Consider the following 25,472-nt stretch of genomic DNA (forward strand, 5'->3'; position numbering starts at 1 on the left):
CCACCATCACCAGGACAAACAGAGTCGTGGCCGTCCTGTGTTCTGAAACACACAGGGAAGTTTTGCACCCCAAACAGTGTGATCAGGGTGGTTGGGAAACAGGAGGGTGTGAGGGGCATCCCGGAAAACCTAACTCGAGCCTCTCAGAGTCACCCTGCCCATGAGCCCGCCTGGCTTTCTTTGATTTGAAGGCCTCCAGGTAGGGGCAGGTGTGACATTCACCAAGGCCACAAGAATATCGTAAAAGAGTTGAGAGATTTCTGTGCAACGTGCTGCAGGTCATAAAAGGACCTTCTTGGAAGTATAAATGTGAAACAGGCTCTCCTCAGACATTGTAAGCTTTGAAGATTCTGGCACATTCCAGCTTTGTTCTCAGGTATCTCCAGAGGGCATTAAAAATGTCATCCCACATAAAAGTATCTATACTATTTTCCTCCAGTACCAAGTCTGGATCCATAGACAGGATCTGATGTGCAATGGGCCGTGGTCTTAGAAGAGACACACACATAATCTCCTAAGAAGCTGCATGGCTTCATGTGTATGCTATAAATGTAGCATTGGAGAGTTCTTAACTTTGGGGTCGTGTGCATACTTTCACTGAATAGTATTATAACTTAGAAAATGATTATATAAATCCAGTAAAACATACCCATTGTGCTCTTTAGAAAGTTAACTCAGTGTATGAGGTTCATGCCAGGTAGTTTTATTAAACTGCTGTTTTATATTCCATCTACTTTCCAAAAAGCTAAAGACAGAAAATTGCATTTATCTGTTTATGTGTATGTGTGAATGTGTGTGCACTCATAGAGGTCAGATGGAAATGTGTGGCAGTTGATTCTATCCTACCGCTTGAGTTTCAGGGATTAAATTCAGGTCATGGAGTTTAGTGGCCAGTCCCCTTCCCACTGAGCCATGCTGCCATTTCCTCTGAGGAGCCCAGAGTCAGGGCTGTGAATGTAGCTTTTAGGTGGTAAGATGCTTTATTTGACTGAGGTTGATGAAGTCTGGGGTTCAGTTCCTAGCAGTGCATAAACCGCCAGTGTCGGCACAGCTCTGTAATCACAGGACTCAAGGTGGAGGCCAGACCAGAAGTTCAGGTTTCATTGATCAACGATTATCAGGGTGAATTAAGAGTCACGGTCAGGCAGATCCCAGAGTCTCTTCAGCAACCAGTGTTGTCTTCTGGATGGACACGTGTTCGCTTTTCAGCAATGACCATAGCGTGTGTGCTCATGTAGCACAAGGTACCAGTCAGTGGCGTGTAACCTCGTGGTGGCCTTCGATGCACCAGGAAAACAGTTTCTCTACTTATTCATGTCTGTGTCTAGTTCCACGTCCACACAGAGACGTATTTTATCTTAAAGCTGTGCTATCATTTGTAAACAAGGTGGGAGTCGGGAGAGAAGGTCAAGGCCAGTGTCGAGTGTTTACTAAAGCCTGTGGACATCTCACAAGTGGCTGGTATGGGAGTCCACACCAGCATTTCCACTGGGCAAAGCCCAGCCTATTGCCATCCACCCACCTTGATCTCTGTGGGCCTGCCGCCTCCCTCCTGGTCAGGCAAAGTTCAGAAAGTTTAACTCTAGGGGAGGGGGCTCTTTTCTGCCTCCGGGCATGGCAGGTGGTGCCTAATTGATCCGTCCATTTAACGTGACATCGGGCTGCATTTCTTTAATGTCATTTGAAACAAAATGTTACACTAAACTCTGCCTGGGCAGGCCACTGAAGGGCTCTAAAACCCCATTTATGATGTCATGTTGAGTGTCCCTCCTTTAGCAATGACAATAAAAGTTAACGATTAAGCTCATGTTTTCAGCTTCCCACCCAGGTTCCCTGCAACACAAAACCAGCCAACTCAATCATTGGGAAGTTAGGGCGCCCGGTGAAACAGGGGAATTCCTCACAAGTGCCCTGACAGTAGGACATCTGGCCAGCCCAGCTGTACTTTCTCCACAGCAGTTGAGGATGCCCCAAAGATAACTGACCCTTCGACTTCCCCAGTAACAAAAGCCGCTTGTTCTTAGGACGACTAGGATGCCTCGGCCCGGTAGCTCCCAATGGTGGGCACTGGTGACTCATTGACAGTGGCCCCTCCATCACAGCTCCTTCCTCCTCACTGAAGGAACAGAACTAGGGGACGCGAACCAGGGCAGAAAGAAAGATTGTTTCCCAAGCGCTGATTTCACTCCATCCATCACATCTTGACTTTGTTCATCTGTTATTCATTTGTTCGTGCAATAAAGAAGGGTTCTGTGTTTAGTCTGTGCCCAGCCCTGGAGGTACAGAAGTGAAAACAAAGCAGATATGGCCGCTGCCCCTTGGTGGGTGAGAGTTAACACAGACATGAAGTCCCAGGTAAATGTGTAACTCCAAATGGCTGTGAGAGGCAGCAGCGAAACAGCAGTGTGTTGTGAACAAGTCTGTGGAGCTCTGCCCAGCCGGTGCGCAGACCGGGCTTCTCTGAGGAGCCGGGGAGGGGCATGTGGACATGTTGGAGGCAGAAGTAGCTTGGTGTAGTGAGGACTGGCTGCGGCATGGGAGTCAGGGAGCGTGCCAGGAGGTGAAGTCAGCACGTCTTCCTGGGAACTCATTTGTTGCCCCTGGGCACTTTGGTCAATCCGATGTTGGCCATGGAGCTATTAGTGCAACAACTCAAACAGGCAAGGCCTCCCATGTCGGTGGGCACGCTCCTTAAACACAGCTAGCCCACGGGCTGAGGCAGCCCGGAAGCATATGGATAGAGGTACAGACAGATCTCTGTACATAATCCTTCTGTCTCCATCTTGGATGATATAATACATGTTTGTTTAGTGTATCTCAGGAAACAAGTATCATTATCCAAGTAGAACTTTTTGTGATTATAGTAATTAAAAAACAAGCAAACAAATTGTCTGTCGTGGCTGGAGAGATGGCTGGGGTGAAAGACGTTGGATGCTCTGACAGAGGTTCTGGGTTTGGTTCACAGCCCCCGCGTGACATTCTGTAACTTCAGTCCCTGTGCATGGAAACAGTGCACACACGTGCAGCAGGCAAAAATCCACCACGATTGATGCAGCTCCTCAAATAAAAACCAAGTTTGATCAGCTGCAGGTGACTGGCGGCGAATGTCTAGGGCATCGAGTTTCAAATTCTCCACACTCTCACCAGAGCTTATTCCTGAGAAACTGCAAGCAAAGACTTAGGTCAGATTTTTCAGGTGGGAGAAGAGATCCGGTGATTTTGTATAGATGGACAGTTGGAGAAAAGGCAGTTTACACAAGTGTTCGGCAGAATCTCACAACTTCTGGGCTGGGGATGTAATTCAGTGCTTACTTAACACGTGGATTCGATTCCCGGCACTGGTGGAAAGCTCCTTACTTTCAGCAGGCTGCGTGACAGGAAGCAGCAGCATTGTCCCCTTTCCCTGCTGACCCATGGCTCCCCGGGGATCTGGGAGTGGGAAGTGGGTTGTTACATGCTACTTTATGTTGGGTGAAGATATTATTGACCACCTTTCTTTTCCGAGCACACTTTCTGCCCTGTGCTTGCAACCCCATTCAAAACCCACACAACCTTGAGGAAAAGTGTCCTCCTGCGGCTGTGGAGAAAATGGTCCCTTATCGTGGTGTTGGCATTATAAAGCAGCCATCATCTGCCCCTGGGGGGGGTCTTTATAAAATCCTTAATGTTCGGGAGCCCTACCACTACCCTCAGACCGTTAAACATATGGGGTTGTGTGCGTGGTGTGGGGCTGGAGGTAAGGAAGGAAATACGGGAATCAGGCAACAGGGAAACCCGTTGTTTAACCAACAAATGACGAGCGTTGGGGCTGTGTCAGCTTGGCCTTTATTAGTGTCCCTTGAGCAGCCCCAGCCTGTGCAGCGCTTCTCACTGGAGGTCCCCACCCAAGAGCTGGTGCTCAGGGGATGCCGTCTCTGCTCCCCAGACAGAAACTGCTTCTCACCCAAGCCAGTAGGTGTTAATCTGCTTAAGGCTGCCTGAGTGGATGCATTAGATGCTGGCACTTGGCCATTTAGAGGTTTTGTTCCCTAGACCTCAGGGGCCCGTTTTCCCAGGAGTTCCAGCTCTCTGTTTGATAACTGCCGTTCCTCGTAGCATTGGCTCCTTCAACAACAGATTCAATGGAATCAAAGTTTACTGCACACCTGTGCCTCGGCAGGCCTGATGCTGGGGAGGAAGACCTGGATTAACAGTTGCTGTGCACCAGGGGCTCAGACAAAGCCCCCTCTGCTGCATTCCCTCTGCCTTCCTGACTGCCCCTCTCTGAATAGCCACTGCCTTTGCCCACTGCCTGGGGTACTGAGGCTTGAAGGGCTAAGCGCTTGCTTGTTGTGACTGGCTCCTTATTCTCTCAGACTTTTCACTCCCTCTCATTACAGCTCTCCTAGTAAATCTGTTTATGTTTTTATGAATTCTTTTCACAAAAGCAAAATGCATTTATTATAGAAAACACAACATAAAACCAAAAATTTAACAGTGATCAACTTGCTCACCCAGAAGCAGCACATTTTAATAATAAAAAAGGAAACATTTAAAATTTTAAGAGTGCAATAATCTCGTGAAAGTGATGCTTTTGTTATCTGTGCATGGGTACATAATTGAGTGCTCACAAGTACACCCAGGTGCATTCGTGCATTCTTGCACATGCCGGGGCCAGAGGTAGCTTCCTCTGTCACGCTCTACCTTGTTTGTAAGAAAGGTCTCTGTGAACCTGGAGCACCCTCCTGTCCTCACCTCCCTGGGGTCACAGGCACAGCCGCTCCCAGCATTTTACATCCATTCTAAAGATCTGAACTCCGGTCCTCCCACTTGTGCAGCAAGCCCTTTGCCAGTGGAGCCGGCTCCTCACCCCTAAGGAAGGGCTCAGGCTCGGAGAAGGGAGGCACATCTAATCCAGTCACTGAGGTGCAGCTCATCTCCGGAGTCTTCTCTCTGATCTTGGCACAGCTCTTAGGAGCAATTTCTAATTTAAGGATGTTTGTGAAGCACTTAGCCCACAGCCTGGCTGTGATAGATGCTCAACAGAAAAGACTTCCTTGTCATGCTCTTGAAGTAAATCTTTGCCACTTTATTAAAAACGGTATTATCTGCATTCCGAGTTTGCAGATTTACATAAGTTCTTAGTGCAAAGCACTTTCAGTAATAAAACAATACATTTACAGTAAGGTTTCCTTCCCTCCTTCCTCCCGGCTCCTCCTTGCCAGGTCTCTGCCCTATGACAAAACTCGAGTCCACCTGCTCTGCCCCCTCCTGCCACCCTTCCCTGTGCTATCAGCCTTGGGGCAAGGGCAGGCTGCATTCTAATGTGCAAACTCTGTCTTCCTGTAAGAGTTTTAAGGTAGAAATGGGCTTTTGCAGACAATACAGGATTTTGCTTTATCTTCTTTAAAATTTATTTTTAATCTTACTTTGTGTGTCTGCGTGTGTATGCACCACATGATCCCCTGGTACCATGTAGACCAGAAGAGGGAGATGGCTCTCCTGGGACTGAAGTCACTGATGGTTGTGCGTGGTCATGTGAACTGAACTTTTGGGAGAGCAGACCGAAAGAGTAGTCATAACCTCAGAGCCATTTCTCCAGCCCCTTGAAAGCAGCAACTCTCCAGCTCTCTGTGTACCCAAAAAATTACACCTTGTGAAATGATTTTATTTCTGCTCTCAACATTTTAAAATTTATCAGAAATTAAGTTGTCTAATGAGGTTACTGCTTTTAGCAAGCTTTTAAATTGTTCTTACAAAAATTCTAACCGTCGTATAAAATGTGCCTCTAGAGGACCTTTGTCAGCCGCCCCTCCAGCCCAGGTCCTCAGCAGTTTCAGGCGCTCAGGCAACAGATGGAGTTAGTGGTGGGCACGGGATGGGCTGCAGTCAAGTGAGCTGCTTGCATTGCTTAAAGTAGTTCGAGTTGAACATGGAAAGCTAATCTGTGGTGCCTGCCTGGGCCACGCTATGCCAGGCCTTGTATTCTTTTTCTTCCTCTCTTCCGGTCTTTCCCGTCCCTCTTCCTCTTTACTGAGTGTGTCTGGACAGTCAGGCACTATCCTACGTGCCAGGTTGGACAAACTGACATATGCCTAGCCTCATGGAATTTGCACTCTGGTGGGCGGGGGGGGGGGGCATCCATCAAACCTCACACCTTCAAATTTCGCCTTCCAGAATGGGGAACTGAAGATTGAAGTAGGGACCACAGACACCCACAATGCACTGGGGCCCCAGCTAGCCTGGAGTTAGCAGGCAGCTTCTCGGGATTCATCTCTGAAGACCGAGTGGGTAGTGAGGGAAGAGTATGGATGCTGGGCAGCAGAAGCAGTGTGGGCACGGAAAATAATTCTGCGGCTAGACCAGGAGCTGCAGGGGAGCTGAACCTGGGGGTGCCTTGTAACGAACGATTTTGGCTTTCAGCTTAGGAGCAGTGGGAAGCCACAACCATTAGTGACCAGTGCCATGCAATCTGTCTCCGTAGGAGCAATGCAGTCATACACGTGGTCACTAACATATACAGTGACGACAGCCGCTGGGTCCCCAGCTGAGAACTCGCAACAACTGCCCTGTATGAGGAGCACGCACATGCCTTCCTCCTCTGTGACACACAGGATACCAGTCTACTCCCACAGAGAGGAGCACGGGTAGGTGACCTGCTTGGCATTTCACTTCAGAAGGATTCAGATCAGAGTACAGTTTAGCCCGTGTTGCATGCAGATCCGGGTGGGGGTGCTGCCAGGATACGTGGCCTGCATGTCTGTTCAGAAGCCTTACCTGAACTCGGGCAGCCCTTGGCCTCATGATCTGCCTGTCAGGAGACAGCGACTATGCTGCGCTTCCCAAGCAGAGGCTCAAAACCACTCTCAGCATTGAGAAGGACCACACAGTGCTGGGGCCTCACCTGCAGCTGCTCACAGGCCAGAGAAGCCACAAAGTGGCTGCGGCGCAGGGGCATCTCAGGCAACTCCCACACAGGTGGTCCAGCAGAAGATAGAGGGCTTGAAGGTGTGCACAGGCCTATAGGTAAGTGTGTCCCCACGGCTCAGAGCCCCGGGATCTCCACGGGGCAGTCATTATTCCCCGAGGTATTTCTCTACATCATCACAATGTGCTCTTAGAATTGTATTTCACACCCTTCTTTCAACCTACAAGGATGATAGAATAAAGACTCACGTGGCCACAGGTTCAGTTCTTTGCCAGGACATGTTAGAATATGCAGTCATGGTAGTAGTGGCCTGTGTGCTTGTGTGACCCTGCATGCACGTGGCATGGCTGTCACATGAGTGGTTCCAGTATAACCCTGTGTGTCATTTCACAGATGTGAGAAACAGGACCATGAATAAGTCCCGATCACAGTGCGAGACAGAGCAGAGCCTGGCTCAGCACCAGGGTCTCTGACCTGCTTTTTCTCACCATCAAGTTCCCCAGGTTCTTCACCTCCACTGCCCAGCAGAAGTTCAAGGAATGCAGACACAAAGTCCAAAGCAATTTTTTTTCTCCCCGTTTGACTTCAGGGTGTGCAATGGGCTTTTGACACAAGGGAGGAGAGGCTTCCCCCAGAGCCAGGTTCCATCCCCTGAGGTGCAAGCTTGTCAAGAGTGCTGAGGGAAAAGCAAACCCAACCTGGGGTTTCAGAGTTGCCACAGCAAGGCCAATAGGAATCAAGTGGAAGAAAAACCTGTGGTGGGGGGACAAAAAGGAAAAACAGACCAAGTTGATTTTCTCAAGGTGTCAGGATGACTGTTGTCTGCTGTGACAGGTGTCAGGATGACTGTTGTCTGCTGTGACAGGTGTCAGGATGACTGTTGTCTGCTGTGACAGGTGTCAGGATGACTGTTGTCTGCTGTGACACACATCCATTGTGCTTGCTGCTTTTCAGGTACACAGGAAGCTATAACTACGGGAGCTATGGCAACCAGCATCCTCACCCAATGCAGAGCCAGTATCCAGCCCTGCCTCACGACACGGCCATCTCTGGGCCTCTCCACTACTCCCCTTACCACAGGAGCTCTGCACAGGTGAGTGTAGGGGCAGAGGTCTTGCTGGCTATGCTCGGTGCCCAATCAGGTCAACTAAACTCAGCTAATGAGGCCAATGTGTGTGCCCGCTGCCGGTCCTCAAGGGCAGCCAGCTCAACGCCCTCAAGTGGTGCTTGTGATCACGTCATTTCCCTACGCATCCCGTCGCTTAATTGTTCTCCTGACGCCGGGATCCAGCTCGCTGTTTGTGCTGGTCCTTTCTAGGCTCCCACCTCACAGTGGTTCTGTGTCTGCTTCCCCATCGCTACCCTCATGGCATCCGTCGGATCTCTGCATCATGAGAGCTGGTCTCTTGGTTTTCTGGGTGTGTTCAGATTTGACCTACATGGCATTTTAACCTGAAGCATCCTGGAAATGGACCCTCTTGATTACTCCCACCCATCACAGCCTAGCAAACTGAGTCCTCCACGGCCAGCCAGCCTGGGGTGGTGGGAAGTTGAGGAAGTAGCTAGATTGCCACTGTTGGGTATTCCAGTTATATTAGACACCCTCTGCATTGCCCCAAGCATGACTGATCACCAAGTCCATCCAGTTCTGAGTTTTTGCTGTTGTTGAGGTTGTTGTTGTTTGTTTGTTTGAGACCAGGTCTCTCTCTACATAGTCCTGGCTGTCCTGGAACTCACTGTGTAGGCCAGGCTGACCTTGAACTCATGGAGATCTGCCTTCTGAGTGGTGAATTAAAAGAGTGTGCCACCACACCCAGCCTCAATTCTGTGTTCTAAAACGTCTTTGACATCCTGGCTCTCCTGCCTTAGCTCAAGGCCTTCATGTCTAACCTAGATAATAACAGGCCTTCATGATGATCTCTGTATCTAAAGCTTGCCCTGCCTGCAGCTGAAGGGGTCTTCTGGAAAACCCAAAACCATAATGCAGAGTCTGGGACCGTACTGCAGTCATTTCCCTGGCTTACTCCTCGATGTTGGGCTCCTTTCCTGGCCACCCTACCACCCTCCACCCCGTGAGAGCCCCGGCAGCTGTGCAAAGGCCCTGCGTCTATGTGGGCACCAACATCCCTGTCTGTAGGCACTGTTCTCCGAGCTGGGAATCTCTTCTGCCTATCATCTGAACATCTCATGGCCTTGCGGGTCTCCTGAGAGTACCCCCTTCCTTCCTCCAGGCCCCTACCAAGTGCCTGCCACTCTCTGGGCCTTCTCTTCCAGTCACACTCCCCACACCCTGTCAGCCAGGACTTCTAACTCTGCAGGAGTCTCAAAGCAGAGATTAAGTGTCTATCCCCAGTTCACAGCACACAGAACCCATCAAAAGTCCGCTAACTTCTCCCAGATATGCCAGGCTCTGTGCTTGGCATTTTGCATGCACTCTAGATAACCCTAGCAGAAGTGAGGCAGAGCGACTTATGCAAGGGTCAGAGCCCAGGAAGTGTGGCTGCTTTCTGGCTCATGAGCACAATCTCCCACTGTCTCCCAGATGTGGCTCTCACTGTTTTGGGTGGATGGAAGCAACTGTCAGCAGAGCCAATGGTTGGGATAGGCTAAGTGTACTTTGTCTGCTCTGAAGGTTGAGAAGTCACATGTGGGCTTTGTGTCCCCCCCCGCCATGGGATAAGCACAAAAGGGGGCTGGTGTGGGCAGGGGCCTAGGAGGGCAAGGGCAGGATGGAGGGAGGTTGGATGAGACTGCATTGCATCAGCCTGTAGCACACAGATTGGCCTCCAAGGGAGGCAGTGAGGAGAATGTATCCCCAATACGAAGGCACTCAGGGTAAACAGTCATCTGTTTTGATTGCCATCTCAGTACCAAGGGGAACCCTGGTTTAATCCCAAGACAAGCCAAGGAGTTGATTCCACTAAGTCATCCCCTGGGGCATTCGTTAGAGACCTCTGACTGCGACACAGAGATGCCGGCTCCTTGGGTGCTGCTTCTCCTGGGAGCAGAGCCTGTGCGCCTGGCTGCAATGCCCCTGTGTGACTGAGTTGCTGTCAGGATTACACTGCACACAGTGGAGGCACTCTTCCCTCCCTCCCTCCTTCCTTCCCTTCCTTCCTTCATCTGGGTGCCTGCTTTATGTGAGCAGAGCTGCACCTTCCAGGGGAACAGTAGAGAAGTAGGCAGAAGCACCCTGCTTTGGAAGCATGCACTCCAGTCAAGGACAGCATCATCACACCACAGCTTTGGCTGTTATCGTCCTTCTCTACTGCCTCATACCCCTACCCCAGGAAATTTCAAGAGCTCCTTTTCGGGGAGGGTGATATTTTTAAAACCATCACCATATAAAGAAGCCAAGTTCTCCTCAAAGGCCACAGAGACCCTGGTGGTCAAAGATAGGTCTGCAGTGTCCGTTTTGGAAGCCACAAGAGTACCCAGCTGGGACCCTTATCATGCAATGGCTGGTCTTAAGAGAAATGGCCAAGAGCTAAGCTCCAGTCCACAGAGAAACCCTTCATATCAGATGAGGACTCAACCAGCCTCTCCACCGTCTTGTGCTGTGTCTCTCAGACAAGGGCATTTGACAGTCTACAATCCCCAGCACACACACGTACACACATGTAAACACACATACACACACATGCATACACACACAGACACACACACACTACTACTACCACTACTACGCTTTATGGTTCACGGTTTAGTTAGTCTCCATCTGTAAAGTGGGGTGGGTAAAAGTTAATTATATCATATCCTCTGCCCAAGCTGTAGGGCGAGGTCAGTGTTGAAGTGTCCCTCTCTTAGGGAAGGTCCTGTACAGAGAGAGACAAAGCAACCTTTGTTTCATTTTCCATTAACATTTAAGCAACTTGCGCCTCTGGGCACTTTGAAATAGATGGACTCATTTGTTCCCATAACAACCTCAGGAAGACTGCATTTTCTCCAGTTCTTTTTTTTTTAATATTTATTTATTATGTATACAATATTCTGTCTGTGTGTATGCCTACAGACCAGAAGAGGGCTCAAGACCCCATTATAGATGGTTGTAAGCCACCATGTGGTTGCTGGGAATTGAACTCAGGACCTTTGAAAGAGCAGGTAATGCTCTTAACCTCTGAGCCATCTCTCCAGCCCCTTTTCTCCAGTTCTTAAAGATGAAGCAGCAAGGGGCTGTAGAGACGGCTCAGTAGAGCACTGACTGCTTTCTGGGGGACCTGAGTTCAATTCCCAGCACCCACACGGCAGCTCACACCTCTCTGTTGTAACTCCAGTTCCCTTACACAGACAGACATGCAGGCAACACACCAATGCACATTAGATAAAAATAAATTATTTTTTTTTTTTAAAAAGATGAAGCAGCAACTTCAGAAAGGCCATGTGACCCATCCAGCAAAGCAGACTTGAGCACAAATTCAACTCTCAGCCCCAGCCCCATGTCAGGGACTTCAAACCACTGGGTTGGGAGTCAGCAAAGTCTAGAGATTGGCACTTTTATTCTCACTAAATCTCAAGTTCTGAGAGAAGATCAAGTTGTTTTTTATTTTAAATTTAAAGTTGAATGTACAAGGCTGAAATCCATTGTAGGGTCGAGTAGTCTCAGCTTCCCAGAGCAGAGCTCAAACAGTCTCAATTCCCCGTGAATGGGCAACACATTTCACTACAGAAGGTTCATGGGGATGAGGAAGAAGAAAATTCATGATCAAACAATGTTTTTTAAAAGAAATGTACTTGCACTGGGCAGTGGTGGCGCACGCCTTTAGTCCCAGCACTCAAGAAGCAGAGGCAGGCAGATCTGTGAGTTTGAGGCCAGCCTGGTCTGCAGAGTGAGCTCTAGGGCAGTCAGGGCTACACAGAGAAACTCTGTCTTTAAAAAAAAAAAAAATCAAAAACGAACAAACGAGCACTCCGGTTCCCAGCAGAAGGATGCCTACAAGACTGTGATATTCACATGCACCCCAGCACTTATGTTATAGAGTGATCCGAACTCACTAGTGTTTCCCTTGAACATGTTTATGCTGTGGAGGGCTCTTATTTACACAGCACGTGCTTGCTATGGCCAGTTTGAATCACATTACAGTTGACCGCGTGGGTGGGATTATCTCTGCGCCTCAGTCAGACCTGGCCATGCAATCCTTACTCTGTCAGCAACCATAAGTGTGAACATGGCCCAGGAGTTCAAAAGTCATGCGATCAACCAGCATCCATACAGCTAGGCACACACTCCACGAGGAAGGAAAGCTGCTCCTTCTTTCTTATCCAAATGGCTCAAGTGTAGCTTGACCAACGCCATGGCCACTGCAATCTTCATCTGCCTGGCCCCAACCAGCCCACAGCCAGGGGTGCCACCAGCTTCCTCAGGGTTCTTCCCCTTGGGAGCCTCTTGGACCAGAGTAGAGAAAAATACACAGACACATGCACAGGCACACACACACACACACGCACACACACACACACACACGCACGCACACACACACAGCTGTGAAGACAGCTCAAGTAAGGTGCTTTCTTGAATTCGCTCTCTAGAACATAAGTAAGTATAGTAGAATATGTTTATAACCTCAGTGCTGAGGAGACAGACAAGCAGGTTCCTGGGACTCAGTGGCCAGTCAGCCTACTTGGTAAGTTCCAGGCTAGTGAGGGACCCTGTCTCAAAGAAAAAGAAAAAAAAAGGTAGACAGCACAAAAGGAAAACACCTGGGGTTTTTCTCTGGTCCACATGCACATGCACACACATGCAGACATGTGCCACATATGTATGTGTGTGCACCCACACATATCAATCAATCATAGTGTTGCAAAGTCTTTTAAGTGCTGAGCTAGACTCCCTGGGTTCAAATTCCACATCTGCCTCTAAATAGTTCTGAGCTTCAATTAATTCATCTGGGAAATGGAGATAGGTTGTAATATCCATTTCACAGGGCATAGTTAGATGTGGTCAGGCAGTTAATAAAGAATAGAATAAGATCTGGCTCATAGTTAATGCTGTTTGCATTCATCATTATCCTTTGCCGTTTAGTTATAATGGTGTTCTATTTTATATAGTTCTGCTCTCTGCTCTGTTCTGGCTCTGCAGAGGCAAGAGCCAGGCCCTTCTCACCCCTCATACTCCCAGGACCCAGAGCTGGGTCTTTAGTGATTGCCCAGGATATACTCCCAGGATGTCAATGAAATGAAAGAGCCTTGTTTGAGCACTGAGTTGTTATGTGGCTTCAAGCAGGCCATTGCCCTCACTTGGAAAGTGAACACTGGGACCTTCCAGTCAGTCACCGAGGCTCTTCGAATCACTAATAGACCACGATCCTATGTCTTTCAAAAATGAACTTTAGTAATGGCTAGCACATTTTGAAAACTTACAACATAGTTTCTAAGTGATTTCACTCCAATTCGTTTGACCAATCTTGACCCTAAGAGCTCAGCAGATGTGGACTGTCTGACAAAGAGTCTGAGAGACACGTCCTACTACTCCAGAAGAGGCCAAAAGGAAGGCTGCTGGGGGAGGGGGGAGCCCCTGGCAGGCCTTGCGTACAGTGAGAGCTGTCTTTCATAGGAAAACAGTTTTCACTCCTGACTCAGCCACCTTTCACCCCCTGCCCAAGCAGCCGGCCATGTGGTGAGGGGCAGGGATAAAGGGCTCAGTCTTCCCTTTCCATGGACAGGAAAGTCCGCCCCTGGAGTAGGGAGTCGTTTCCCAAAATAGACTTCCTAATACAGTTCCAAAGAGGCCAAGAGTCATCACTACCAAGATGGACTTAAATCATAGCCTCTTGCTGACGACTTTAAACACGCACACACACGCGCACACACACAGGCAATACCGCACCTCGTGCACTCCTTTCAGAGGTGGTAATGATTTAGTGATTTATCTTATCTTAAAAAGGAGCAGCAGCAGCTTGTGATTTGGTCCAGACTGATAACTTCCTGTTACCCGTCTCCACAAAAGCTCCTTTATCCTGGCCTGAGCTCTTGGCACCCCAGAGCTTGTACCCAGCATGCTTAAGGGCTTTGCACGAAGCCAGATGTGAAGTGTGAAAGGTGAGGGGGGACGCTACTGTGCAGCCTCTGCCACTCCCGGCAGGCTGCACACAGTCTCCACTGGCACACTGACCGTCGGGCCAAGGCAGCAGGCACTCCATCCATCCCGCCTCTCAGTGCCCTCTTACACTAGGGGGTAAGCAAGCCACTGACTCATGTTCAATTAGCTGACCTAATGGGACAGAATTTTCCACGCTGCTAACAGAATTGTATTGTCACACTGGAGATATTTTGAGCCAGTCTCATTTCCAGGCAATTGCTCTTTGGAGTCTATGACACAACCTCTGGGCACAGCTGTGCTGAGGGTCCTTGATGAGGCACAACAACTACACGCTCCTGAGTTTGGTGGCAAGGGCTCCAAGTCCATGCTGTGACATTTTACCTACCCAGACCGAGGCCAGAGAGGCCAGCAGGCTTCCAGTGGCCTGGGTCAGCATTCCAAGGCCTATCTCTGTGGAGGAGGAGAGATCTTGATGAAGGAAGATGCAAGAATAAAGTGTTTGCAAGGGGTAGGGAGGCCACGTTTAGATCAGTCAGATTGATACGGGGAGATTGCGCCACTGAGGTCTGGGCTTTTGTCATGCTCCGTGACACTGGGCATGGCTCCAGCTTTTCCCGCTTCTACAATGAGTTTAGACTTGATGACCCTGAAGTTCTTTCTGCTGGGACTGGCCCAGTGTACGTTTACCAAATATGGTTAGCACCTGTTAGGTGCCAGGCGCTGTACCAAGTTTTGGGGACATATCATGAATAAAACAAAGCCCCACAGGGAGCATCTGAATGCAAGCCAGGGGAGAAACAGCTGCCAGGCAGGGTGGAGGCGGTAGGGCACTTGGCTTCTTGAGTCAGCATGTTCAGCACAGTCACTCTAAGGAGTTGATGTCTGAGCTGAGAAAGAGTGGGGAAAGGATAGGACTTAAGGGAGGACCAGCCCACCATGCCCCTGGATGAAAAGGGAGACATGCACCCAGCTGTCTCGCTTGGGAGAGCATCGTTGGTTCTTCTTAATGTCATCTTTTTAGTACATCTGGGATCTAAATTTTTTTCCCTGAGAATCTTCATTCACAGACCTGAGGAGCCACCCTGACTCCACCCAAACAGTGTGCTGGGGCCTCACTCTGCACGGCACATGGGGCTGCGCCGGTGCTGCAGATATGATGGGGATTATGAAAACCTTGGCATGCTGTCTGCAGTCTCCTTGGCAACAGCCCTCGGTCCTTCTCCCTGGAGTTCCCAGACACCTCCTACACCCTTTTTCTTAACTGTTCTTTTCTTGTGCGCAGCTGCCCTCCTCTGTGTAAGCAGGGGTCCTGTGTGAGGGAAAGGCTCTCAGTGCTCCACCTAAAACCCCTCTTCCTGAGTCCTGCGTAGCTAGTTCTCTTGATATCACCCAAGCCTCCTCTCTGTCTCCTGCTTCCCCGGGGATCCAGCTCAAAGAGGCCGAGGGGCTCCTTGCTGTCAGCACCATGGTGCTGTCTAGGCTTCAGCCTGTCTGTCTCCCTCACTGGAGGCACCTCCCACCTAGCCCCTGGGGGCTCCACTTTCCAACTGTCAGGGTAGACAGATGGGGGACAGAAATTCACACGTGCTCTCCTCCATGTTGCCCTTGTCGTCCTGGTTCCTTGGCTCCTGTCCTTGTTGGCCCTAAGCATAGCAAGGACATCTTTGTGCTGACTGCCCAGCAAACATGAACTCCTAAGGGAGCCTTAGCCCCTTCCCTCACCATCATTCTGACAGGGCCGCGTTTCCTTAGCTGTCCTTCCAACAGTGAAGAATGCAAAAGAAGGACTCAGAGCCCCTCTCCCTCCTCTTGTCTCTGCCAACACCTGTTCCTTGGCCTGATTTGCCCCAAAGTTCCCTTTCCTGCTGCCTCCCTGTCTATCTTGACTGTCCTCCCTGTCTTGACTCTGTCCCCCCCCCGTCTCTCCTGACTCCGTCCTCCCTGTCTCTCCTGACTCCGTCCTCCCTGTCTCTCCTGACTCCGTCCTCCCTGTCTCTCCTGACTCATCCCCCTGTCTCTCGACTCTGTCCCTCCGTCTCTCCCGAACTCCGTCCCCCTGTCTCTCCCGCCCCATCCCCCCGTCCTCTCGACTCCATCCTCCCTGTCTCTCGACTCATCCCCCGTCTCTCGACTCATCCCCCTGTCTCTTTACTCTGTCCTCTGCATTCATTTACCATTTCCTCCTTGCACATCTTTCAGGACTCCAGTGAATGTGAACCTAAAAGAGAGAGATGTTCTTTAAATGACAGGCACTAATAATAACCTTTGAAGCTGTTGGCTTGCTTTCTCTTCAAAAGCCTGCTTGTGGCTGAGGTTCATGATTGAATTCAGCTGTAAAATGCTATTTTTAATGTCATTGTGTTTTACCTGGTAGGGCTGTTCTCTTGGGTTGATGGAATAGGACTTATCACACCTCCATAAGTATCGATAAAACTCAAACCTATCCAGCAATCACACTTAACTGGACATACTTGCTAGTGTGTATACACAATGACACACGCATAACTACTAACACCACTACCTACTACTACGCACAAGCACAACTACCACCCCAACCATCCACTACCATCACCATGACCACCACCACCACCCCAGCCACCACCACTACCCCAACGACCCACCACCCAGCAGCAGCACCACCACCACCACTACTACTCAGTATTCCCAGCTGGGGATGGTTCTCTCCGAACCATTTGACTTCTTAGAGTATTTCAGACCCAAAGCTCACAGTTAGTCATTCCGTGTAAGCAAAGCACGAGCAGCCTCTAGCCGCGAGAGCCCTGAGGCTCTCCTGCTGACTGTTCACACTTGCACAGAGGCTCACCCATTCCTTTCCGTCACCACCTGTGAGTAGTGTCTTGCAGTGTTTAGCTTACATACATTTGCTCTTGGGTGCAGGCAACTTCAAGCTAATCTTAATTTTGTGGACTTTGTTTCTCCTCCACAAGTACCCTTTTAACAGCCCCACTTCTAGGATGGAGCCTTGTTTGATGAGCGGCACTCCCAGGCTGCATCCTACCCCCGTCACTCCTCGCTGGCCAGAGGTGCCAACAGCCAACGCATGCTACACGAGCCCATCTGTGCATTCCACGAGGTACGGGAACTCGAGTGACATGTACCCACCCCTGACCACGCGCAGGAATTCTGAGTACGAGCACATGCAACACTTTCCTGGCTTTGCTTACATCAACGGAGAGGCCTCCACTGGATGGGCTAAGTGACTGCTTTCATAGGAATTCATATTTAATATTAATAATTAATAATAATAATAAACCCAATACCCACCCTCCAGAAGACTTTATCTCTATACATAATAACTCGCGGGCTGTTCCTAAGCGTCCATTTTCCTAATGAGCAAGAGGATGGTCAACCTGGGATGAATAGACTTTAGTTCAGAAACAGGACTTACTAAAAGTCCCTGGGCTTGGGTTCCTGTCTCCAAGCCAGACTTGATTGTTTCTAGAGAGCACTATCGTGGGCAGGCCGACCAGTGCCTTTCCCCTCTGTTCCATGACCTTGCATGGCAGCCACTCCCTATAGGGTACTTATTTTCTCGTTGACAAAGCTCTTAAGTATTTAAAGATGGATACTGGAGCCAGAATCCAGTTTGTATTCTTGGGTGGGCACGTCGTTTACCGAGAGCATTTGCCTTGCCTTGTCTGTCATCTCACTGTACAGCCCCCAGCCCTTGGGCGCTATCCACCTCCTGACTTGTGGTGGTGGTGGTGGCATTGCTACTTCCTGGAGTCCTAGGGCTACATGGAAGTTCCACTCACGCCTGCCAAGTCACCTGCATTGTCTTGGGGTTGTAAGCACTGTTTGGAGGGACTGAGGAGGCCTGTTGTGTTGTGTTCCGCCTTTAGTTGATTGATGTCCATAGGACCAGTTCTTCTATGTACAAGGATGTGTCCTAAGTTTGCACAATGGCTGGCATCAGAGAAAGGCAGGAGAGGGTTTTCTTGAGTTCTGTGAGAAGTGTGGGTTTATGGCGGTCCGCATCATCCTCCACTCTGCTGCTTTGTGAGGCTGGATGGATCAGACTTTCACTTAGCCAGCGCCAAGTGTGACAACTGTCCTGGTTCCTTCGTAAGACTAGAATATTTTCCGACACTTTGCTAGAAAAAAACAATTCAAAGCTGTGCCTTTGAGTCTATACTATACTGTGTATGTGTGGAAATAAAAATGTATTGTACTTTGGGGAAATTTTTTCGTAGGTTTTTTTTTGTCAGATTTGCAGATATTTGTGAGGTTTATTAGAGATTAACATAGGTTTTCTTTCTGTATTATAAGATGCACCAAGCAATTATGGTGGACCTATTACCCTATGGGTAAGAAATAAATCGAAATATGACATCGGATGTTTTAGCAAATGTTCTGTAAATAAAGTGTTTGATCACACCACCCAGTGTGATAATCATGTCTACAGCTAAAATGGAAATAGTTTTATCTGTACAGTTGTGCAAGATATGAATGGTTTCACACTCAAATAAAAAGTATTGAAATGACCAGCTTCCATTTGGTTTTCATTTGCATTTGATATGCCGGGTGTGTGTCTATGATATAAATAACATTCTTAAATTCTTGGGACATGGGTAGGCAGAACAAAACTAAAGGCCTTGCTGAGTGTGGCAGTATATACCTATAATCCTAGCACAGAGAAGGCTGAGGGTGGAGAATAGTGAGTTCAAGGTCAGCCTAGGTCTGGTCTATAAATAATAAATAGATAAATAAATAAATAAATAAATAAATAAATAAATAAATAAATAAATGCAAATAAACAAACAGCAAAAGCCTTATGTGACTGTGTACAGTTTGTTTCTTCAGTTCCCTGTCAACTTGTCGGACAGTTTGGGAGGCCCATGCATCTTGTCCTGACAGACGGCCAAGTGAGCACAGTGCCAATAGCGCATTGCGGGTGTGGAGAGGCCCTGTTCCACAGCGTGGGATCTGCCCTCCGTTTGCCTGCCTGCTCTTGCAGGAAGGAATATTCTCCCTCAGCTCAGCATCATCAAGCGCTCCCCTGGCAGCAAGTTCATTATGCTTTGATGATCACTGGGTATGAAGATATTTCAAGTGTCTCGCTTTAACTGAGAACCCACAGAACAGGAGCATCACTGAGTACTTCTCAAGAGTTAAATCCTTCTCCAGCTCAGCATTTTGGTTCTGTGGCTAAGGGGCACGGGATATAAAAGAAGCAGTTTCCTTTTGCACAAATGTTCAGAATCTAGGAGCTAAGAGAGATGCAGAGCCTATTCAGAAGTGAGTGTGCGAACCCAGAGGTATGAGCATGTGACAGGGGAATTTGCATCTCGATTTATTTTTAAAGCCAAGCCCTTGTGTGCTATTACATAACAAGTTTATACCTGAAAGATAATTTTAAGATGGAAATTATTTGTGTTACACATAGCCTCCTCTTAAATATATTCAGCTGCGTTATCCTACAGAAAAGAACATAGATGCTGGATCTCATTCTCTCATGGTAAATTAGTCTGACCTTTGGTTCACAATCCATTAGCTTTCTATGATGAAAGCAAGGGAGAGGATGAATGTAATTTTGAATTTAGGCACTGTTGAGAATGAACCTCAGGATGACTTCAAAGCAAGTGCTGTGTAAACAAAGGTGTGGTCTGTCTAACCTTTGTCTTAAGGAGCACAAAAACAAAACAAAACCAAAACCCAAACAACAACAAACCACAAGTCATTATCAATTCTCCAGCCAGGTAACAGGATAAACAGGGCCCATTTGCAAATAACAGCCACAAGTTCGTTAACTGAGCAGCCGTTAGGGGAAAGCTCTTCACCATTAACAAGAACCTGGGGTGGAGAGAGTGAAAAGAGGCTCCATGACCTTTCCAAGTGAGCAGGCGCCCCTCACTGCTCAACCAGGAATGAATGACACCAACAAAGGAAGCAGCTTGAGATGGGGGCCAGCGGGCGCAGGGCATCCTCCCCAGGAGCCCAGGGCATAGCTGTGTTCCCAAATGTGCTAAATGTTCTGATGCCGAAAGGAAACAGCTCTTGGGGGCTGGCATCTTCTCTTTCTGGCGGTTCCTCTCCAGTCACCAGAGTGGGGATGAGAGAGGCTGGCAGCTGAGTGGGGCTGGGCACTTCTCAGAGGAGGCGCAGAAGAGTTTTGGCAATAGGACTTTTTCTTGAAAGTTCCGAGAGCTGAAGACTGGCTGAAGTCATGAATATCTACAGCAAGGATGTCACCCACGCTGCAGGCCCGTGGCATCCTTTCCATTTGTCCTGCTGTGTCCTTCGCCAGGCCTCGTCATCCCCCATCTAAACCGAGAGGGATGTGTGGCCCCTCGGAGAAGACAACCCACACAAATAGGGGATGTTTGCCATTGAGGGAGCCCAATCATGGCATTAAAAGCCCAGATCATTAGGGTAGCAGGTGCTTCACTGTCATGTGACCTTGGGTGTGCTTCCTCTGTATCCTGGACCCAAAGCAGGCCTGTTAACTGGCCCTGAAATTCCAGATCATGGTGTCTGTGCTGAAAGACCAAGGCTAGCAGATTTGGGGAAGGAGAGTGGACCCACAAGTTAGGCCGACAGCTGGGTCAGTGATTCAGGGAGGCTTCTCTGCTGACGCCAGCACTCAGCCTGAGGGCCATGCCTGCAAGCGCAGCTGGTACATCTGCCTGTCACCTCCAAAGACCCCACCACTCCCTCTTATCTAGTCCTGCCCACCAGCCCTTCTCCCAGCAGGAATCTTTTGCAATTTTCCCTCTGTTCAGGACTGGCTTGGATATCTGCCTCGGGAGCCATCAAAATGTCCACAGTGAAGCTGGAGATATACAGGGAGCGCCCCGGGCTCTGTCCCTCTCTCATTGGCAGATGGCAAGATTTTAAAATATTAAAATATTAAACCCAGGGAAAGGGCATGACATAAATATGCTATTACAGGCAAAGGGGAAAGGAGGAGTTGCCATGGGCCTCCAGAAGCCTAGGAGGACAGCTCTCTGCAATGAAATGAGAACAGAGATTTCGTATTGAGTCACCCAGAAGCTTAAAAACAAATGATGGATCTCCTTATTGGCATATTCTTACTAGGGCGAAGCAGCAGTGAAGGAGGCCGAATCCTGGTCCCAGCAAGGACAGGCTGCAGCAGGGGCATTCCTATAACAGGAGATGTGGTGCTGTGTAGGCACCAGGACTTTTATGCTCTCTGGGTGATATGTATTTAAGGTTGAGAATCCACAAGCCTTCCACAGTGCAGCTCCAAGATTCAGGGACCTACTTCATGTGAGTTCTAGGTTTCTTTTTTTTCCTACAGGGTCCCAGTGTCTCCAAAGAGGAGAGCCATTATCTATGCAAACTTGTCACCTCTCCACAGCCTCTGCTGTGCTAGTTTTATCTGCAGTCAAACCTTCCCGCCTCTGTGGTGCGGTGACTTGGCCCTCCATCCACGTCAGTCCCTGTCAGTTTGCGTGACTCTCCTAACCTGGGACTTCACAGCTTTGGTCCCTTGGCAGCCTCCTAGGCTCTGAGCCTGGGCACTGTTCTTGGAGACTCCTCTTCCTGGGAGGTCAGGGCCTTCTGTGTTTCACCAGCCTCCTTCCTGAGCTCTTTCCCCACTCTCTTCCTGAACCTCAGACCACCCCCAACACCCCCACATTTTGTTCCTGCTGGTGTAGGTGGGGCAGAAGACGTGGGCCACGGAGTTAAGAACTGTTGCTAGGTGTGTGGGTGAAGAGAGATGGCGGGTGAGGAAACCAGGACTCCCCAGTCTTCCGCCTCCTCTTCTCATTATAAAAGTTTCGGTTCTTTGTGATGCTTTATGACAAGGAATCAGGTCTGACCATGACTGCAGGGTGAGAGAAATCGGCTTCAGAAACAGCTGCCGGACCGGTGTGTGGTGTTTATAACAGTATAATGGAGAGGTCTGAGGAGAGTTTGGGATAAATTCATTCTCAAGAAACTGCCAAACTGTACCCCTGTGAAGGTCGGTATCCAAGATGTCCTGGTGCAGACTAACCTCTAAGAGAACAGAGATAGGTGGTGTCTTTGGGCTGAAATGCAGTCGAGGCAAGACGATGGTTAGAGAAGGCCCTTGTGCCACTGTTAGCTCACAGTTAGTGGTCTCTGAGAGCGCTGAGCCCACCTACAGTATCGCCTGGGGTCCACCAGGTACCGTGCACATTAGATACACCGCATCTACATCTAATCCTGCCTGGTCCACGGTTACCTCTCTTGTTTACATCCTGTTCAAGGGCACGCGGCTTAATGGGCAGTCCTGGGATTTGAAAGGTACCCCCAGGTCCATCTGAGCTCCTTCTACGACAGCACACTGCCTTCTTCCTTCCTCCTTTTGTTTTCCCACTACCCTACCCTGTTCCTCTCCAAGCAACTTTGCAGCTTTTCAATCAAGCTTGACCGAGGTAACACAGCCCACTGGGGTCCAAGAGACGCTAGGAAGCTCTGGGAAACTGTGCTGGCTAGCTCGCTCGTAAACGAAGGCAGTTCCTTAACAAGGGCCCCAGGGCTTCCCCTCCACCCAATGTGGCATTCCATACACTGTGCAAGGATGGCAGCTTTTCCTCTGTCGGTTTCCAAGGAAGGCATGACCAAAACACGATCAAGGACCAAGATTTGGTTATTCTATAAAGGATCAGGAACAAAGGAAATTAATAAAACGTTTTTCTTTTCTTTTTCTTTATTTTTAAATCAGGTCCCAGGGGGATTTTTATTACCAGGTTGGGGTGGGGAGCACCACAGGGAAGGAGCAATGAGCCGAGCTTTCACTAGAATGAAGTCATTGGGGTGTGGGGGAAGTAGGAGAGGGCTTGGCTGCCTCTCGCTGTTAAGGTCACTACCCTTTGACAGAGGTGGCCTCTGACCTCCACAACCCTACAATTCTATTTTGACTGATCCTGAAACCCATGAAATTCAGATGTAGGCCCTGCCCAAAAGTTGAGATACCGCTGACTAACATGGGAAAAGCTCCCGGTATGTGCCCCCCAGCTGAAAGGGGCTGGCAGTTCTTTGGCCAGGGATGCAATTTATTCCGTCCTGCTCCTTTCAGGGAAATGCTAATCCTTCATAGGCGACTGGAGGGGAAGACTTAAATGTGTTGATGATGAATGACAATAACCCTTTGTCCACTGCTGCCTCCTCCTAGGGTTGAACCTTAAGAGTTTAATCAAATGTTGGTAAGTAAATTAATGCTTTACTGCAAAAGGAGGTGCTGGGAGGAAGGGGTGTGAGAATATATTTCCTCTGACATGTGAATTTCAATACATTTAATTGCAAAGGCATTGTTTTGAGGAGGTGTTGAAAGGGTGCTTTAGATTCTTTATTTACACACACACACACACACACACACACACAGAGGCAGGGTCACTGTCTTCAAACTGTATGGCAGCATGCAGTGTGAAAGAAGTTACTTTAAAGTCATACAAAGCAAGCATTGCCTTGGAGTTTTCTCTCTTAACAGTTGCAGCAGAGCTGGAGAGATGGCTCAGCAGGCAGTTAGGAGCATGCGCTGTTCCCAGCACAACAGCCTGTAACTCCAGCTCCAAGGGCTCCGACACTCTTCTGGACTCCTTGGGTATCTACATTTACGCGTGCGCACGTGTAATGTGCACCTATGCATTTGTATACGCATAATTAAATATTTAAAAAGTAGTAACAACATCAGTAGCAGAAAAAGAAAACAAAATTAAGAAATAACCCGAGAACAACTATCTTAATCCTGGAGAATCAGAGTTATTTTAAGGACACCAACTTTCCTTCCCCCATTTCAGTCGAGCTAACGCTGGGCGAGGCCTCTCCACGCCAAGTCCCATGCGCTGGCCACACTGACAACCATCTCTTTGAACCCTATGACATCCCACAAAGGGTTCATTGCAGCATCCCAGGAGCACAAATGATTTACCCTAAACAGAGTGAACATTCACGAAAGGCTTTTTTCCCTGTTGGTTTCGAGAAAGGTTTAAAGATATTTGACAAACCACTGGCTTCTGGGACTCACAGTGAGTTGGGACTGAGGTGTCCCATCTCCTAGGCCAGGTTAATTGTTTTTGTTTTTGTTTTTTGTTGTTGTTGTTTTTTCGAGACAGGGTTTCTCTGTGGTTTTGGAGCCTGTCCTGGAACTAGCTCTTGTAGACCAGGCTGGTCTCGAACTCACAGAGATCCGCCTGCCTCTGCCTCCCAAGTGCTGGGATTAAAGGTGTGCGCCACCACCGCCCACAGGTTAATTGTTGACAGTTCTGCACAGCCACCCCAAGGGCTGGATTTTCCCAAGGGGGATGTGTTTCAGATTCCAAGTCAATAAACTGCAGATAGAGCTAACCAACATCCGGAACTCGGGTCAATAGAAACTCCTGAAGGGCAAGGACCATTTCCTGTGCTAACTGAAAACCTACTGTATACAGTCAGTACAGATCAATCATGGATGTATTTGCCAAAGACTAGTGAGAACCCTGGAAAGGTTGCTGAGGCTGGCTACCATTAGTTCTAAATTGTGCACACCACGACATGTCAGAGGATAGCTCTCAGGACTTGCTTCTCTCCTTACACAAGGTGGGATCAGGGCCCGAACTTGGGGCGTTAGACTTGGCACCAAGCACCTTCACTGGCTGAACCATCTCAGCTGCACACAACTGTGGTCCTAACTCCCAGAACAGAGCCCATCCATCCCTTAGCTAAACCAACAGATTTGGTCACCTGCGAGTAAGACAATCAACATTGTAGCTTCTCTTCTCGTTATATATATAAAGGTAGTGCCTGTCCTACTGATTGCATGTTTTCTAGCTATTGTAAAGGTTACGTCAGATAATTTATGGGGAAGTATTTTGAGGATCGCAAAGCTCTCTGCATAGGTTTGCATTGCGCTAGCATCTCTCCAAAGTGATACCTTTTAAGTGTTTGCTGCTTTGATAACTCAAGCTCTAAATCCTAATTCCTTGGCACCACGCCACCTATCTAGTAAGAGAAGCTAGACTTAGTGATAGACTGGCGTTTTCGGTCACTGAAAGGATCGTGTATCCAGTATCTTGGGAGGTGATGTATCGTAGTAGTCTGCTCGAGACTCTGTCCCAGAGTTTGCTTTTGACTGTTGACTTTGGACAAGCCACTTCATTTTTTCTGGGACTGGAGTCTTGCCGGTGATTAAAGAACAACTTGAGTTAGAGCCAAAGTTACTTTGATTCATAAAATCAGAATATAAATACTTATTAAAAATACAATACAAAATCCCAAGCTATTAATTTATGCAAGTCCACATTTTTCTATTTCTTCTTAGAAATACAGAATTGGGGCCTAAAAAAAATAGCCTATTTCTGCCAAACTGACATTTCAAAGATGTGTAGGAGCCCCCCCCCCCCTTCTTTTTTGAGACAGGGTTTCTCGGTGGCTTTGGAGCCTGTCCTAGAACTTGCTCTGTAGACCAGGCTGGCCTCGAACTCACAGAGATCCACCTGACTCTGCCTTCCAGGTGCTAGGATTAAAGGCACGTGCCACCACCACCCAGTGGGAGCCTTTTTTTTTATATCCTCATTGGGATACTTTCTTCTTGTTATA

General features: G+C 48.7%; 1 protein-coding gene across 1 annotated transcript in view; it reads left to right on the plus strand.

Annotated features, from left to right (window-relative positions):
- Rfx4 (regulatory factor X4) overlaps positions 1-18,233 on the plus strand; it is a 74,671-nt gene extending 56,438 nt beyond the window's left edge. The window contains exons 14-16 of the mRNA XM_050145534.1: positions 6,464-6,626; positions 7,862-8,000; positions 16,892-18,233. Of these exons, the coding sequence (XP_050001491.1) occupies positions 6,464-6,626; positions 7,862-8,000; positions 16,892-17,164 (575 nt within the window). The 3' untranslated portion in view covers positions 17,165-18,233. The remainder of the gene's footprint in view (positions 1-6,463; positions 6,627-7,861; positions 8,001-16,891) is intronic.
- The last annotated feature ends 7,239 nt before the right edge of the window (positions 18,234-25,472 follow it).

This window comes from Alexandromys fortis, unplaced genomic scaffold (assembly GCF_014885135.2).
Source record: "Alexandromys fortis isolate MF-2015 unplaced genomic scaffold, M_Fortis_MF-2015_v1.1 scaffold_50, whole genome shotgun sequence".
Classification (NCBI taxonomy): domain Eukaryota; kingdom Metazoa; phylum Chordata; class Mammalia; order Rodentia; family Cricetidae; genus Alexandromys; species Alexandromys fortis.